Source organism: Agaricus bisporus (assembly GCF_000300575.1).
Source record: "Agaricus bisporus var. bisporus H97 unplaced genomic scaffold AGABI2scaffold_4, whole genome shotgun sequence".
NCBI lineage: Eukaryota > Fungi > Basidiomycota > Agaricomycetes > Agaricales > Agaricaceae > Agaricus > Agaricus bisporus.
The window spans coordinates 2,207,291-2,221,225 of record NW_006267367.1 but is presented as its reverse complement, the minus strand read 5'-3'; the positions used below and the strand labels follow the sequence as shown (position 1 = coordinate 2,221,225).

The window sequence follows — 13,935 nt, the reverse complement described above, 5'->3', positions numbered from 1 at the left end:
GCACGAAGTTCGGGAATACTTAGATCTATCGATTTGAACTCTGGACAGACGCCACATCTTGATACAAAAGCCACATACAAGAAGCCGCCTCTCGGTTTCCGACTGTTTCCGCCGGTAAACGAGCTGCGTCACCATGGAAGGTGGAAGCTCTTGACAGACATCTATTCGTTGCAGACGACTAGAATACTTTCTCGCGTCATGTTGCGGAGCTAGGCGGCAGTTCAAGCCTGTTAATACTGTAATTTCTGATGCAGGGTTTTGAAACAGACTTAAGTTGACAACTACATGAATCTAGATCGGAAGTGGAAAGGCTTTAACTCTCTAACGCGGGTGAAAACGTTCAAAATCCAAATTTTGATATCAATCGCCAGCAGATCAGATTATACATTTCGAAGCGATCATTCCAAGACGCCACAAAACGACTACTTTATGCTTGTAAAATTATAAATATATCCTATTCCTCAACCTGACTCGGAGTACCTCGATAATGTCCTTAAAATTCACTTCAGAAACTGAGACACTACTGGTTGTTTTGAGTTACGTTTAGAACACGCGGGAACCAGCGTTCTTGACGGATTCGGGCAGAGCATCCCAAGTGGGGCAAAGTTGATCCCAAGCAGCTAAAATATTATGAATGAGAGAACATAATTGTCCAAATGGAGATGACAGACCAGGGCGAGGCGAATTCGCAGCATCGGTGTCTGCGGGATCTTCCGCAAATACAATGGCGAGACCACTAATAAAGGTAACGTTAACATGGGATCGCATATGGGGCAAGTCGGTGACTTACTCTCTAAGATGGAAATCAATATGACTAAAATGGAATTCTCGTTATTAAGGGTCTGAGAGTATTGAGTCGTACGTGAACTCACCAATGGAGAATCCATGGGCCGGGATTGTCGGTCCTGAAACGGATAGAGACATAGCCATTTTCATTGAGACCAGCACTGACAGTATCCCTGACAACTGGGTTGTCGAAATTGTATTCGTCACTTTCAGCAGTCTTGACAACCCAGAACTCGTGCTATGAAATTTTAGCCTCTGCGTTTCTAGTCACTTTGCATTGTTGACTTACTCCGTGCAAATGGAATGGATGGGGACCTCCAATGAGACCGGTGGGAATGTTAAGTTGAATAGTTTTGTTCCTCTGCACGTGGTATATGGATCCTTGAGGGAGGAGCTCGTGTGGTTCTGTTGCCCCGCTGAGGATTTGAAGCAGTACAGGGACAGTCGGTGTCTCGAAAACAGTGTTGTTAAAGCTCCATTTGACGTGAATGGGATCTGTGGCATTCAACTCGAGAGTGAAGGTGAATGTTTGATCGGCGCCATCAGGGGTATGCTCTCCAGGGACTGGTATCGGGTTGACTGGGTGCAAGTTGGCCTCAATGAGTGGAATTGTCTGATTTTGTTGCTGTGTCGTCGGCTCCCTCTTACGAGCGCCTTTATACCTCAGGATAGCCGAGTTAACGCCCCCATCGAACGTCTCATTGAGGCCATTGTTGCCCCTGTTGGGAAGGGCACGAATCCAGTAGTTATCAACAGTTTGGTTTGCATGCAAAACGGCAGAATAACGTTGACCTGAGAAGATGTGAACAAAAATCCAAACATTGAGCAGCAAGTTCAATCTTACCGGCTAAAATGTGAATGGAGTTTACGGTTTCTGGAATGGTTTCGGTGCCTTCGGTCTCAATGATCGTGAGCTCATGTTGATCGATTGAGAATACATAGTCGGGGTTGCAGGACATGGATATGAGACGGAGACGGTAACGTTTGCCGTGCTTGACATTGACGACGGCCAAATCGACTTTGGGTCCACCACCGTATCGTCCTAGACCATTGATCAAAGTGCTATCCTCTATCTCGATACCAAATACATCGGGAGCAAGGATGTGGTACCTGAGGAAAGCCAATCAGTTTGGGATAATTGCAATTGAAGGTTCTTCCTTACCAGTCAGCAAGTGTGATGATCGTGTTCTCTGATATATTATTGTTTACGTCACGTCGGTGCGGAGCAGGAGTAAACCGGCTTACCATCATCAACTAATAGTGCACCGTTAGCAACGTCGATTAATATGTAACGATGAATCACTCACCATCATACATGTCTTTCAGAGGATCTTCAGGATCATAAACAATGAGGGCCCCTCGAATACCATCGCAATATTGTACACCTAAAAGCGCGATCAGGTTTGTTCAGTTTCGACGACTCACAAACCTACCAAAGTGCGAATGATACCAGAAAGTACCGCTCTGATCTGTAGTGTCGAGGGAATACTCAAAGGAATTGTTAGGAGCGATTGGGCATTGGGTAACTCCAATAACACCGTCCATGAAGTTGGTACTCCTCTGGAATAAACCGTGCCAATGCTAACATGAAAATTAACGACTTCATTCGGCGCTGGAGGACACATGAACACGTACAATACTAGCACCAAGAGTCTGATCTGGATCAGTAAGTTCATTGACCACGTTGATTTTGATTTGGTCGCCCTAAGCAGGTACCAAGCATGTCAGTGCTCAATGTTTCATATATCGATGAGGTCTCACCTTGTTTGCGGTGATGACGGGACCTGGATGAATGCCGTTGATCAATGAAGCACTACCATTAAGTGAGTGAATGATCGAGAGGAACAACGCGCGAACATACGACCGTGTAAAGCCATCGGGAGCGAAGTCTTGGTTTGCAAGGGTGATAGTACCCTTCGGCCCAATGACTTTCGAACGACTGGCAGAAATGGCAGTAGCCCAAAGTAAGAGAGACGCGAATTGCAGTTTCAATTGCATTCTCGCTCAATTCAGACCAGTAACGTATCCCAGTGGAAACAGGAAGGGCACGAGAGGGTAAAATGAATCCTTCAACTATACTTTATACCATTTTTTCTGACCCGGCTCCATCTTTAACCTGATAAAAATAGAGAAATTCATTACCAGTATTGACACCGACTCGGATTCGCGAGATTTCATCACGAAAGTGGCGACACGCCACCCTTTCTTGATATAACGAGATCGCTGTCCATCATAGAATTTCTTCCGACAACAGAGCCAAGGATTTGTTGCGGAATGGAGGAATATATCGTGGGGCATGGCGTTAGAATGTCTCTCGCCCAGTGCCATATGCGAGTTGCGGTGTGACGGTGTTTGGTCTGAGGAGATAGCGTAGCGCAAGGCAGAAGCGGGAATAGTGAATGGTTTGGACCAAATTTGGACCTGTTTTGCCGACCAGCAGCCCTGCAACCATCAATGTTGGACCGAAGTTTTCAGGGAGTTCCAACTTCCAAGGGTAGTCACGACATGGAAGAAGCGAGCTTATTATATGAAGTTCACCCATTAGGAAAAATTTGCCTGTACGCGATAGAAACAAGTTTAGATTCACGATGGAAACAGTGGTGGAAAGACTGTTGGAAGGTTGGGCGCAAATTGGATGCATCACATGACATGATAATTGATTTGATGAACTTCATTTTGTGATTTCATCTGGGTCGAGAACGTCGTGTTTGAAACCTTCCACGATATCGCCGGGATAATGCTGTGCTCCATCGCTTAGCGCTTTTTCATAACAGGAAAGTGGCCACTTACCCTGGTGCTTACGGTGGCTAAGCTCGATTTGTGAAGAATCTTGGTTGATTCTTATCTGGGCCTACTGAATCTCGTACTCCTCTGTTTTCTCAATGCTTTCCAAGAAATGCTCGTTCGTGATCTCGTATTCCCCACACATATCTTGGAATCATGTCGCGGTAATATATGTTCTCTTACCGTGGCATCCAGACTCACCAGGACACATTGGACAATCCCTTTTGCCAAGCATCCAAACGAGACTCTGAGCCGAGGTGGCAAACTATCCCCAAAACGTTTGTCTACAGACGCTCAGGGAGGGACCCGGGGCGATAAGAACGCATCATCGCGCAACTAATTGGTTCATCTTTTTCTGTTCCAGCACACTCCGCGGTGTACGACGTCGACAGTCAACGGTTCATGAACTTGCCCAACACTGGTACGACTAAATATGTATAACAATAATCAAAAATGCTTTGTCAAAAGCAATGTATTGAGGGGAGGGTTCAAGAAGGAAGGAACGAAAAACAGACGGGCATAGCGTTGGGTCAAGAATAGGTTGTAGAAGCCTATAAGGAGACAGTGCGATGAAACTTGAAAGAGAGCCCGACGTCGCTCTCTAAGACCGTAGCGGACCCAAAAAGCCAATCCGGTGTTTCACAGAACCTGGGTGTCGGCGGAGGAAGTCGGCCAAACCTATTTTTAAAATGAGCGGCAACGATGTAGAGTGGTCTGTGGTCCTTGGGGCTAAAGTGCCTCAAGATACTGATCGAAAGAAACAGGTGTCGGGTGTTGGCGCAATTTATGAACATCAACCCAGCATCAACCATACAAAGCTTCTGATTGACATGGCGCCACAGTAACACCCTATTCATCAACCCTTACTACCTCCCCCTTACCTTCGAACCCTTTCGGGCTAGTTTCGGAAACGCCCATCTCGTCATGGATACTTCTAAGTTCTGGCAGAAAGGACTGATGTTTGCATGATTATGATAGCCTCTCCAGGTTGATTCCAAAGTCATCGGACTGCGATCGTCAGCGGGCCATTATGACTATCTTCCTGGCGCCTACTGGAACGTAGTGCCTGTAGCAAAATTTAAATATGAAGTAGTGAGGTCACTTTCGGTAGTGACCTGAGGACGTAGCGCCCGGCGACTACATTAGATCTGGAGACGGAGTGTGATGGGCATGAGTTCTGAATCAAGAATGATGAATATCGTCACTCGTGCATGATGCTCCAAATGATATATTCAAAGTTGCTTGTGTCAATTTTATCCTAACTTGACAGCAGTTAACTCGGAGATACATAGCTCCTGTCAACGACCTGTCAACTTGAAGAACCGTAAGCTAGCGAGAATATATCCGGTATGTTCGGACTAGACCTTGAATGTTGAGCTCCAGCTGGCTTTTGGAGTCAATTCCATGGCATTGTCAATACGAAACCTCGAAAGATGTGGATATGGCTTCAATAGTTGGACTGTGCTGCTGCTTCAGCGTAAAGACCTCGCTATGAGGGGCCCGGGGCATTGCACCAATGGAAAGGTTAGTGTAGTACTAAGTAGTACAATTAGGATTCGCACATCGCTGCACCCAAGTCGGAAACAATAATCGCGATGGCATCGAGTCTCTCCCCGTGTTGATCATGATGTAATTTGACGGCTCCCAAGACCTTCTAAAGATCAAGACCTGATCTATACTTCAAAAGCGCAGGCAAAGGGACCGCGGTTTGGCCTCGAGGCTCGTATCAAGTGCAGTGCGACGTTCGTGAGAACAAGCCCAAAGCGAAAGACTGACTTGCGAAGCGTAGCGGCCATACTAGCTTAATTCCGTCGCTTCAGAACCGGAGGAGTTAGGCCTTTAGATCTTATTATGCATTGATGAGGCTTTGATGAGATCATGTTCATGATCATGAGCCACTTTCGCAGTAACAAAAACGATTGTTTGATCTTATTTGATTGTCTGGATCCAGACAATTAAACAATTATTCCGCCCCTGTGCCTCTTTTCTCTTCTCTATCAGCGCGTTGCGATCCTTTTCCGCCAGCATGTTATTGTTCTTTAGGTATATAATATTTATGAATGAATCAGTCATATGCTAATTTTGAACACAGTAATTTTCTCGGCAGCATTCCCTTTAACTTTATATCTATTCCAACTTTCCAACATGTTCGAAGAAGTCTCTCAGTGCGGACCGCAGCTCAGCTTATTGCTTGCTTTCCATCTTGGAATGGAAAGTAGCTGCGCCTCTTACAGGTAAGCATAATGCTAATCGTATCGTTGGAACAACTAATAGCTCTATCTCGTAGTTTCATCGACCTTAGAACAGGTCAAGAATCATCAATTCAAAGTGTTAGGTAAAAATAGGACAATTTGATCTACCGGAAGCAACCTAACGCTCAGCGAAAGATTCCGCGGGAAAAAAATTAACGGAGGTGTAACCGTCCCAACCGTCGTGCAGTATTACTGCAGTGGCCAAGTACGTGCCGTTGGGGCAGAGACGGAATTGAGTGATGATGAAGGCACCTATGGGACTGAGGACGTAGAAGATTATGTCGTGGCGGAACGGTATGAACCTCCCAGCGTCGACTATTCCAACTATAACATTTATTTTTAGGTTTATTCCACACTTCATGACTCCCAAAAGCAGGTTCGACCTCAAGTCAAGCAACGTCTTCGTACCCCCACTACCATGCGGTAAAAGCCCTGAAGACGTTCTGTCCGATTTCCTCCGATATCTTTATTTTCAAGCCAGAGAATACATTCAAGAGGTTCATCCGGATCTCACCCATGAGACTGTGATGAATGCCATTCATTGTTCAGTTATATTCTCAGACTCAGATTACAATCAAGGGATACAACAGACCTTGGTGGAGCGTGCCGCAGAGAAAGCCACCCTTCTAGTTTCAGACGTACAATGCCCGACGTGGTCAGGTTTACCGATTTGGTCATTCATTGCTGAGGAGAACGTGTATATCAATCAATGCATGCACAGGCAACTACTCAGTGATGCAAACCTGGTCAGTTGACAGCGTAGAGTCGTTCATGATGTCAACTCATTCTGATTAGAACGGTGATAATGGCATCTGCATTGTCAATGTCGATAGTGAATCTTCGAGAATCTGTTCGTTCACCTACAAGCCAGGTGAAAATCATCCTTTGATGATAGTCGACCCGCAGTGTAAGTCCTAGTTAACTTGGAGTCAATTCTGAGTCTCAATCATTTCCCCCCAGATTACTCGGAGGGATTCGATCAGGTAACAGAACTAGCGGAGGCATACCTCAGAGGTCTGTCTGTCTTTCAGTCTTAACCAATCATCCCTTAAGTACTAATCCACTATGACATTTTAGAACATCTGATAGGATCTACGTTTTATGACGACATTCCTGACATGGAAGGCTATTTTGATAGGGTCGTCAAACCAACGTTTTGCGATCTAAACCGCGAATATCGTATCTTCTTTGACCCTGAAGGAGGTTCTGATTTGGAGTTTGGTATAGCAAATGGTACCATTTCCATGCCAGGGTACGTGTTTGCCAATCATTTCGGATTGTTTTGCACGTTCTCATTTCTCGTGCAGGGGAAAGATCGCCTCATTTTTCGAACCACTTGTCCAGCGTGTTGTTGAGGGCATCCTAGAACATCTTCTTACGGCGTCGAAGCCTATCTCGGTAAGCATGGCTCGCAGGGATCACTTTTCAGTCTGTCATTCATGACACCTTTCAGCACGTCATATTCACCGGAGTAGCATCAAATTCTGAGTACTTGTTCAACGAGATTTCGAGGCGCTTGGGACACTGTAATCTACAAATCCTGAGACCTGGGCATAGGTACAACGTTTTGCACCCCAAAAATCTCTCACTACTCTTACTAAAATTTGGGTTTCATAGTGCTACAGCTCCAGCGGAAGGTGCAGTCGCGATGATCACTCGCCTTTATCAAGTTCTGTATCCAGGTATGACAAAGCTGTGACGCGCATTTGGCACGAAACAACGAGAAACCATGTTGCAAACCAGTCGAAGTCCATTCAATCCTACAGTTTGTTGGATTTTGGATATTCAAATTTCCAAGCTCGACCTTCTCAGGACATCGGTCAACGGATCTCCACTTCTATTAGTGTACTCACCTAATAATTAGCATATTACTATCTTGAACATAATTTGAGTACGTTCTGCTGTTATCCTTCCACTCCTTTGAGCACCGGTGGTTCAGCACAGGTCCCAGGAACGTCGGAGCCACATTTTCACTTCGTCACCGCTGGATAGAACTCTGCATAAGTGCCCAGGCGCGAGGCCATCAGTACTTTGGCAATTAGCTTTTTTGCGCTTGTATCAAATTCGCAAAAAGGCCGAAAAGCGACAAAAACTTGTGAAAAGTAAATTGCCATCTTGCTGATGAGAAGAATAAGAGAGAGACCGATTTAGGAGATCGTCAAATAATTTTTCAGTCACCGCATTGTTGTTCACTTGCTTTTTTCTCCGCTAGTAGCACTCGCTTGTCTGCTGAATATCCGCTCTCCTTCGAGATTTCGCGGACAGAAGTCTAGGCTGGATGCAATGCCGTATTAGTAATACGTCACGTGCCACACGGCATATTGGCTCACCGCTGAATGCCGCGTTATTCGTTTCTTCCAAGTTCCAACGGTATTGATGATTCTTTGCCTAATTCAAAACCACGGGTCCGGGCTTGAAACTCGAAAGAAAGCGGTACCAATCTTCAGGCATGCCATTTTCTCCCTGTGAACTCTCGTGAGCCACTCCCAGGAGAAAGATCGAACCTCAGAATTCGATATCATCGGAGAAGGTATGGTTCAAACATTCAAACACTCCATATTACTTTCTACATAATGAGATACAATCTGATATTAGGGCATACCATAATGATATTCGGGACGAGATTTACGCCGCAAATTCTCCAACGGTTTTACGTATGTCCGTGTTCATGCACATGTTTCGCCAGTTCCGCCCTAATAGACAGAACCGGAAGTTTTTATTTCAATTCGACCGGAGTGATCCCAGCTGTTCAAGCTTCTATGGTCGAGCCGTCCCCGTCGTTCCTCAATTGGCCACCTCTCGGGGTTGCCTAGTAAAGACGTCATGCGGAGAAAGTGTTAATCAATCCTCTGTTCCATGTTCGTCGGTTTAACATGACGAGATTGCGTCTTCAATGGCGGTCTCAATCGGAGGCACCGCAAAAAGCTCATTGCAAGCGCTTGCTCAAATTACTACAAGGGGAAAGTAGTGCCACTTGATAGCGATGAAGGCCATATGAAATGTCGGTATTCCTGACAAACCCAATACTATTTCCTGGTCATTCAGCCCTCGTAGGAGTTTCCCCAAATGACATTTGCTGCCTGCAATGAGCTTGCATTTCCCTTCACTCAGTCGTTTGGCGAGGTCTAAACTGCGATATTTCTCTCCAGCTATTCCCCATCGAAAACCATCAACGACTGTCCACAACTACAGCCGGTGCGGTTTGCCACTCCTGCCGAATATGGGGTAAGGATAGGGCGGATTGGGATACAGGTCAGGTTTTGGCAGAACCGCCTTGGGGTTTCAGCGGGTATAACGAACAATCATGGCTATCAATCATTTCATGGTCTACCCCGTTCCTCATGTGTTGCAATAACGAAGAGGATCGGTAACCTATTGGAGTACCGCACCAACCATATAATCCTGTGGAAATCTCATACTATGCAGCGGAAAGCGTTACTTGTCTCTCTGCAAGCTTTCTTCCGGCCCCCCTCCTCACTCTAGGACGACTATCCCACGATCCAACGTTGTGTTTATTATGCACATAACTCGACTGTATTTCGTTATTCCGACCCTATTCGTAGGCGGAGTATTGTCCGCTTACGATTTTGTAGTCATTGGAGGCGGTAATGGGTGAGTTTTTATCTAGTATCTTATACTAATAGTTATACTGATCCTTTCGACAGAGGATTAGTCGTCGCCAGCAGACTCTCAGAAAATATTGATGTTCAAGTATTGGTTCTTGAAGCTGGACCAGAGGTAGAGAGCCTCCCCGAGGTTAGTCTTAATCCAATGAATGGATTGACTCCATTTACTTTGGCTACGGTTTGACACCAAACATAAAACATCAAGGTGTATGTCCCCGGATTGGCTGGAACTGGTGAAGCAGCGTCCGCTTTAAACTGGGCATATCAGACAGTCCCTCAAGAAAATATGAACGGAAGGCAGCTCCGCGTTTCGGCAGGTAGAGCCCTGGGAGGAAGCACCATTAGTAAGTTATTCCTGCTCATTCTTGCTCGCCTTCACAATAATTTTCTCGGTACACAGTCAATAGTATGATCGCCGTAAGTCTTGCACTGGGCACATACCATTTGCTATAACCCTCATCTTCATCTCAGAGTCGAGGAGCAAAAGCCCAATACGACGCTATGGGTACCCTCAATAACTCGACGGATTGGAATTGGGATTCCTTACTTACCTATTTCAGACGCTCAGAAGTATTCACACCTCCAAATGCGTTTCAGTCTGCAAACGGCGCGGATTACGATACATCTGTCCATGGTCCTCCTTCTCTATCGGATGCAGGCAAAGGGGCTGTGAAAGTTGGCTTTCCCAACTACTACTTCCCACAGAGTCAAATGTTTGTTGAAGCGTTAACGAGCGACCACTCTCCAATGGGAACCCGTTATCAACGTGCAAAAGATTTAGCAGATGGTGGCCCAGGGCGGCATGTAGGTGTCGCGTGCAACACGCTCGACGCGGCCAATAATACGAGGTGCTCCGCCACATGTGGATATATTACGCCCTTCCTTGGAGTGCGACCGAATTTACAAGTCATCACGAATGCCATGGTTTCAAAGATCTTGTGGGATGATACGAAGAGATCAAATGAATCAATTGTGGCCAACAAAGTCGAATATTTTATCGAGGGAGATAATACTCCGAAGTACGCAGAGATCAACGTTGACAATGGAGGAGAAGTGGTATTGGCTGCTGGAACAATCGGAACGCCCAAGGTTATGGAATTATCCGGCGTGGGTAGCTCAAGGTGAGTAGTAGGATCCATGTCTCTACAGATGGCCGAGTCTCATCGGTTGCTCTAGTCTACTGAAGGGTTTGGGCATTGAGGTCGTACTGGATCTCCCAAGCGTAGGCGAAAACTTAGCCGGTCCGTTGGCTCATCCATGCTCTGCGTCCACTCAACTAAACACCCAACGCCTCTAGACCATGTACACAGCTGGGCTAGTTCGACTACCAATGCTTCGTGAGTGAACTTGTGTCGCATCGTAATGTTTCATCAAACAATTTTCACTTCAGGCTTACCAAAGATGTCCTTAATCAAAATAAAGCCTTCGCAGACGAACAATTAGATATGTGGCATCAAAACCGATCAGGTCTCTATTCGGCAGCTCCAAGGACCCTAGCGCTCACAGTTCCCTCGGACCTCTTGCCAAAGGATCGCATAACCGACCTCATCAATATTGCTAGAAACAACATCGATATGTATGCTTCCAAATACGCTAATGGCAACAACAAACTTGAACAAGGTATCAAGGTTCAACATCAAATCTCTCTGGACCTTTATGAGCGGGATGAACAACTTCCCTCCGAATTGAATCTTGGTAAGGGAGCATATATGGACCTCCTACTCCTTAAAATCTAACTGATGGCATTCTAGAGCCGGGATACTCGGGACCGACGCCCGTAGATCAGCGAGGCAACCAGAATTTCACTACGATCAACGCTATATTCTACAGCCCACTCTCGCGAGGTCGTACACACATAACATCAACAGACCACAATGCCCGACCCGCCGTTGACCCAGCATATTGGTCTCATCCCATCGACGTAGCCATGCACGTCGCTAGCCTTCAAGCCGCACGAAAACTTCTTCGTACCCCTCCTCTTCAATCAATCTACACCAAGGAATTCGAACCCGGAGCCGATGTCGAATCTGATGAAGAAGTCGAGGCATATTTGAAAACTGTGGCTAAAAGCGATAATCATGAAGTTGGAACTATGGCTATGATGCCTGAAGCATTGGGTGGGGTTGTGGACACGAAATTCAGGGTTTATGGTCTTGAGAATGTCAGAGTTACGGATGCAAGTGTAATCCCAATGCCGATAGGTTCACATATGGTAAATTGATGTTTTTCGCTCTTGATCTGATCCTAATGGTGTGAAATTTGCAGGAATCCACTGTTTATATGCTAGGCGAGAAGGTGAGGGTTATTCATCATTGATTATTCACATGAATCTGATAGAGTCACTGAGGCCGCCGAAACTATCGCACAAGAAAGGAGCTCGAATTGAGTCGCAAACTTTGGTTAAAACCCTTATATGACTATTTAAACTTCCGTACCATAAAATATTCTCTTTCTACTAGCCCACGCGAACCTGTATATTGATGCTCTTAGGAGTTTCTGCCTGACCTTTTTTCCACATGGCACTTATTGTCGGACTCTTTCGACCCTTATCGATCCTTGGTTCTTCCACTGTCTAAACCTACTTGCGATTATAACTCAATTCTCAATAAAACCATTTTTTAATATTGTGAGTTTCATTTTGCGCGGTGAATCTCCATCGCCAGGCACTCCATGAAAAATATCACTCAAAATCTCCAAACTGGTACGACTAATTACCAAGTGTTTGCAACTTTGCTTCTCTCTTCTCCCTCTTCTCCCTCTCCTTGACTTCACAACTTGGCCAAGGACTGGTTGGAATTTCCCTCCCAGGAGGACCCACCGTCACATTCAAATCTGTCACGTCACCATTTTCCAAATCATAAACCCATCCATGTATAAATACATAAGTGCCTTTCAAAGAATTCGGGTCGATGTTAGCGTCTTCTGAGATGGGAATCGATGAGGATGGGCTCGTCGGTTGTGGGAGAGACGCATAATGCTGTATTGAAAATAGTGGTCAAAGGAGGGGATTGGGATATAGTAGAGGAATTGCTTACATCACGCATGACGAATGAGTTGGCGATCCGGTTCACGTTTGCTTTCACGTTTTCTTCAACCAGGGCACGGAAGGCAGCTAGGTTAATTTTAGTAATGAAACTAAACGAAACAAGGTCAAGACTAACGATCGTGCAAATGAGGCGGTTCTGCCAAAGGTTTGATCTTATACCTATTACGATGTTCGACTATTTCTGGGCTGGAGATTGAGGTGAGCGATATAGATACGGAACACCGAAGAGTAGAAAACACTTTACCGAGTCGAAGTCAAATAAATTTCACGAATGGGTTGAATCCATGTTTGAATCGCGATGTGAGCCGGATGTTCCAAAGGCTGTAACACAGGTAGCATTGACGCTGCGACACCACCACACCCGTAATGTCCCATAACGATGACATGTCGAACCTCGAGAGCTTCTACAGCGTACGAAAGCACAGAATTCCTGATATGCGAGATGAGAAGTGAATAAGAAGGTGTGTGTAAACATACGAGTTCAAATCCCATTCATGAAATTGGTTTGCAATAGATCCGGACGTGAACATTGTGCCAGGTCGAGAATTAAAAATGGCGTGTTCGGCCACCCTGAGCGTCGTCAGTCCTTGGACACAGTTTACGTGGATGCTTCTAAGCAAAGACTTACCGACTATCGGAACAATCAACGAGCATGTATGGTGGTTCTTGCCACCAAAAAAAAAAAAAAAATTAGGACCCAACAAACCAACTCGGAACGGGACATTACTCACTTTGTCCTTTGGACGACTCTTCAAAAAAACCAGGGTAATTCATCAGCGTCTCCTGTCGGAACATTGTGTTCCCTCTAACAAGATTCTCGATATCATTAATGTACTGTGCAGAAGTCTTGCAATGCCGTTTTTGCACTTTTATTACTTCGGGCGCTGAGCGACGCAAGACTTTGGACGGGGCCGTGGAGTGTGAGGCCAAACCGAAACCGGCAGTGTAAGTTGAGTTCGTGCACGACGAGTGGTATCTGAGTGAATCAAGATGAGCAACCCATGCAGGAATAGGAGCTCGCTGAGCGCCCCCCGCAGCGCCAGATCCGTTTTCTCCAGTGGTGTATCCCATCCTCCGTTTCCGGGAAAACACTGTTATATCCCGGGTTTGCCCGATCGCAACTCCAGTACGAGCCGGTGCAAGAGCCCGTAAAGAGAATTGCCTCTGGACGAGAGACGTGAAAGGCATTGAACTCGATGGACGTGGTCGTTACGGAGCAAGGATCCTGCCAGCCAATAGGAAGCCTAGGAGGTGTTCAAACGTTCCTCACCAAAGGTTACATTGCAGTCGTCCGATCCGCGCTTTCAACAGGAATTTCATACTTTGTTTTCACGCAAGATACAGTCGATTGACTATGAAGTTGGGATAAAGGACGATCGAGGCCTAGACCCATGACAAATACCCAAGCACTACAACCAGGACTAAGTTTGTCACACCACGT

General features: G+C 45.9%; 5 protein-coding genes across 5 annotated transcripts; 3 read left to right on the top strand and 2 right to left on the bottom strand.

The window, feature by feature from the left end:
* Positions 1 to 334: 334 nt before the first annotated feature.
* lcc7 (laccase-7) lies at positions 335 to 2,898 on the bottom strand. The gene is made up of 13 exons (XM_006460562.1): positions 2,648 to 2,898; positions 2,548 to 2,599; positions 2,422 to 2,490; positions 2,220 to 2,367; positions 2,094 to 2,171; positions 2,032 to 2,040; positions 1,949 to 1,976; positions 1,631 to 1,896; positions 1,076 to 1,578; positions 873 to 1,024; positions 791 to 814; positions 672 to 736; positions 335 to 620 (listed from the first exon to the last, which is right to left on the bottom strand). Exons 1-13 carry the CDS (start codon positions 2,782 to 2,784, stop codon positions 544 to 546), a joined length of 1,608 nt encoding a protein of 535 aa, XP_006460625.1. The 5' UTR covers positions 2,785 to 2,898; the 3' UTR covers positions 335 to 543.
* Positions 2,899 to 5,715: 2,817 nt separating this feature from the next.
* Positions 5,716 to 7,439, top strand: AGABI2DRAFT_178069 (hypothetical protein; the record flags this gene model as incomplete). The annotated part of the gene is made up of 9 exons (XM_006460495.1): positions 5,716 to 5,804; positions 5,937 to 6,116; positions 6,166 to 6,245; positions 6,372 to 6,568; positions 6,618 to 6,729; positions 6,783 to 6,836; positions 6,912 to 7,074; positions 7,130 to 7,220; positions 7,380 to 7,439. 9 exons carry the CDS (start codon positions 5,716 to 5,718, stop codon positions 7,437 to 7,439), a joined length of 1,026 nt encoding a protein of 341 aa, XP_006460558.1.
* Positions 7,440 to 9,339: 1,900 nt separating this feature from the next.
* AGABI2DRAFT_67650 (hypothetical protein) lies at positions 9,340 to 9,860 on the top strand (the record flags this gene model as incomplete). The annotated part of the gene is made up of 3 exons (XM_006460494.1): positions 9,340 to 9,434; positions 9,488 to 9,578; positions 9,654 to 9,860. The coding sequence occupies 3 exons, from the start codon at positions 9,340 to 9,342 to the stop codon at positions 9,858 to 9,860; spliced, it is 393 nt and encodes a 130-aa protein (XP_006460557.1).
* A 1,162-nt stretch (positions 9,861 to 11,022) lies between these two features.
* On the top strand, positions 11,023 to 11,764 carry AGABI2DRAFT_67857 (hypothetical protein; the record flags this gene model as incomplete). The annotated part of the gene is made up of 3 exons (XM_006460493.1): positions 11,023 to 11,143; positions 11,200 to 11,660; positions 11,714 to 11,764. 3 exons carry the CDS (start codon positions 11,023 to 11,025, stop codon positions 11,762 to 11,764), a joined length of 633 nt encoding a protein of 210 aa, XP_006460556.1.
* A 286-nt stretch (positions 11,765 to 12,050) lies between these two features.
* AGABI2DRAFT_192223 (hypothetical protein) lies at positions 12,051 to 13,841 on the bottom strand. The gene is made up of 8 exons (XM_006460492.1): positions 13,765 to 13,841; positions 13,226 to 13,470; positions 13,123 to 13,159; positions 12,972 to 13,064; positions 12,739 to 12,924; positions 12,610 to 12,680; positions 12,484 to 12,560; positions 12,051 to 12,425 (listed from the first exon to the last, which is right to left on the bottom strand). The coding sequence occupies exons 2-8, from the start codon at positions 13,287 to 13,289 to the stop codon at positions 12,156 to 12,158; spliced, it is 798 nt and encodes a 265-aa protein (XP_006460555.1). The 5' UTR covers positions 13,290 to 13,470; positions 13,765 to 13,841; the 3' UTR covers positions 12,051 to 12,155.
* Between the last annotated feature and the right edge of the window lie 94 nt (positions 13,842 to 13,935).

Excerpts from the sequence above, each read along its gene's own strand:
- lcc7 (XM_006460562.1), bottom strand. The coding sequence starts at position 2,784 with ATGCAATTGAAACTGCAATTCGCGTCTCTCTTACTTTGGGCTACTGCC. Across the intron at positions 2,172-2,219 it reads CTGGTATCATTCGCACTTTG|GTGTACAATATTGCGATGGT; the intron begins GTAGGTTTGTGA and ends TCGCGCTTTTAG. Across the intron at positions 1,579-1,630 it reads CTCCATTCACATTTTAGCCG|GTCAACGTTATTCTGCCGTT; the intron begins GTAAGATTGAAC and ends ACATCTTCTCAG.
- AGABI2DRAFT_192223 (XM_006460492.1), bottom strand. The coding sequence starts at position 13,289 with ATGTTCCGACAGGAGACGCTGATGAATTACCCTGGTTTTTTTGAAGAG. Across the intron at positions 12,681-12,738 it reads ATTTATTTGACTTCGACTCG|CCCAGAAATAGTCGAACATC; the intron begins GTAAAGTGTTTT and ends CTCAATCTCCAG. Across the intron at positions 12,426-12,483 it reads ACTCATTCGTCATGCGTGAT|CATTATGCGTCTCTCCCACA; the intron begins GTAAGCAATTCC and ends TTTTCAATACAG.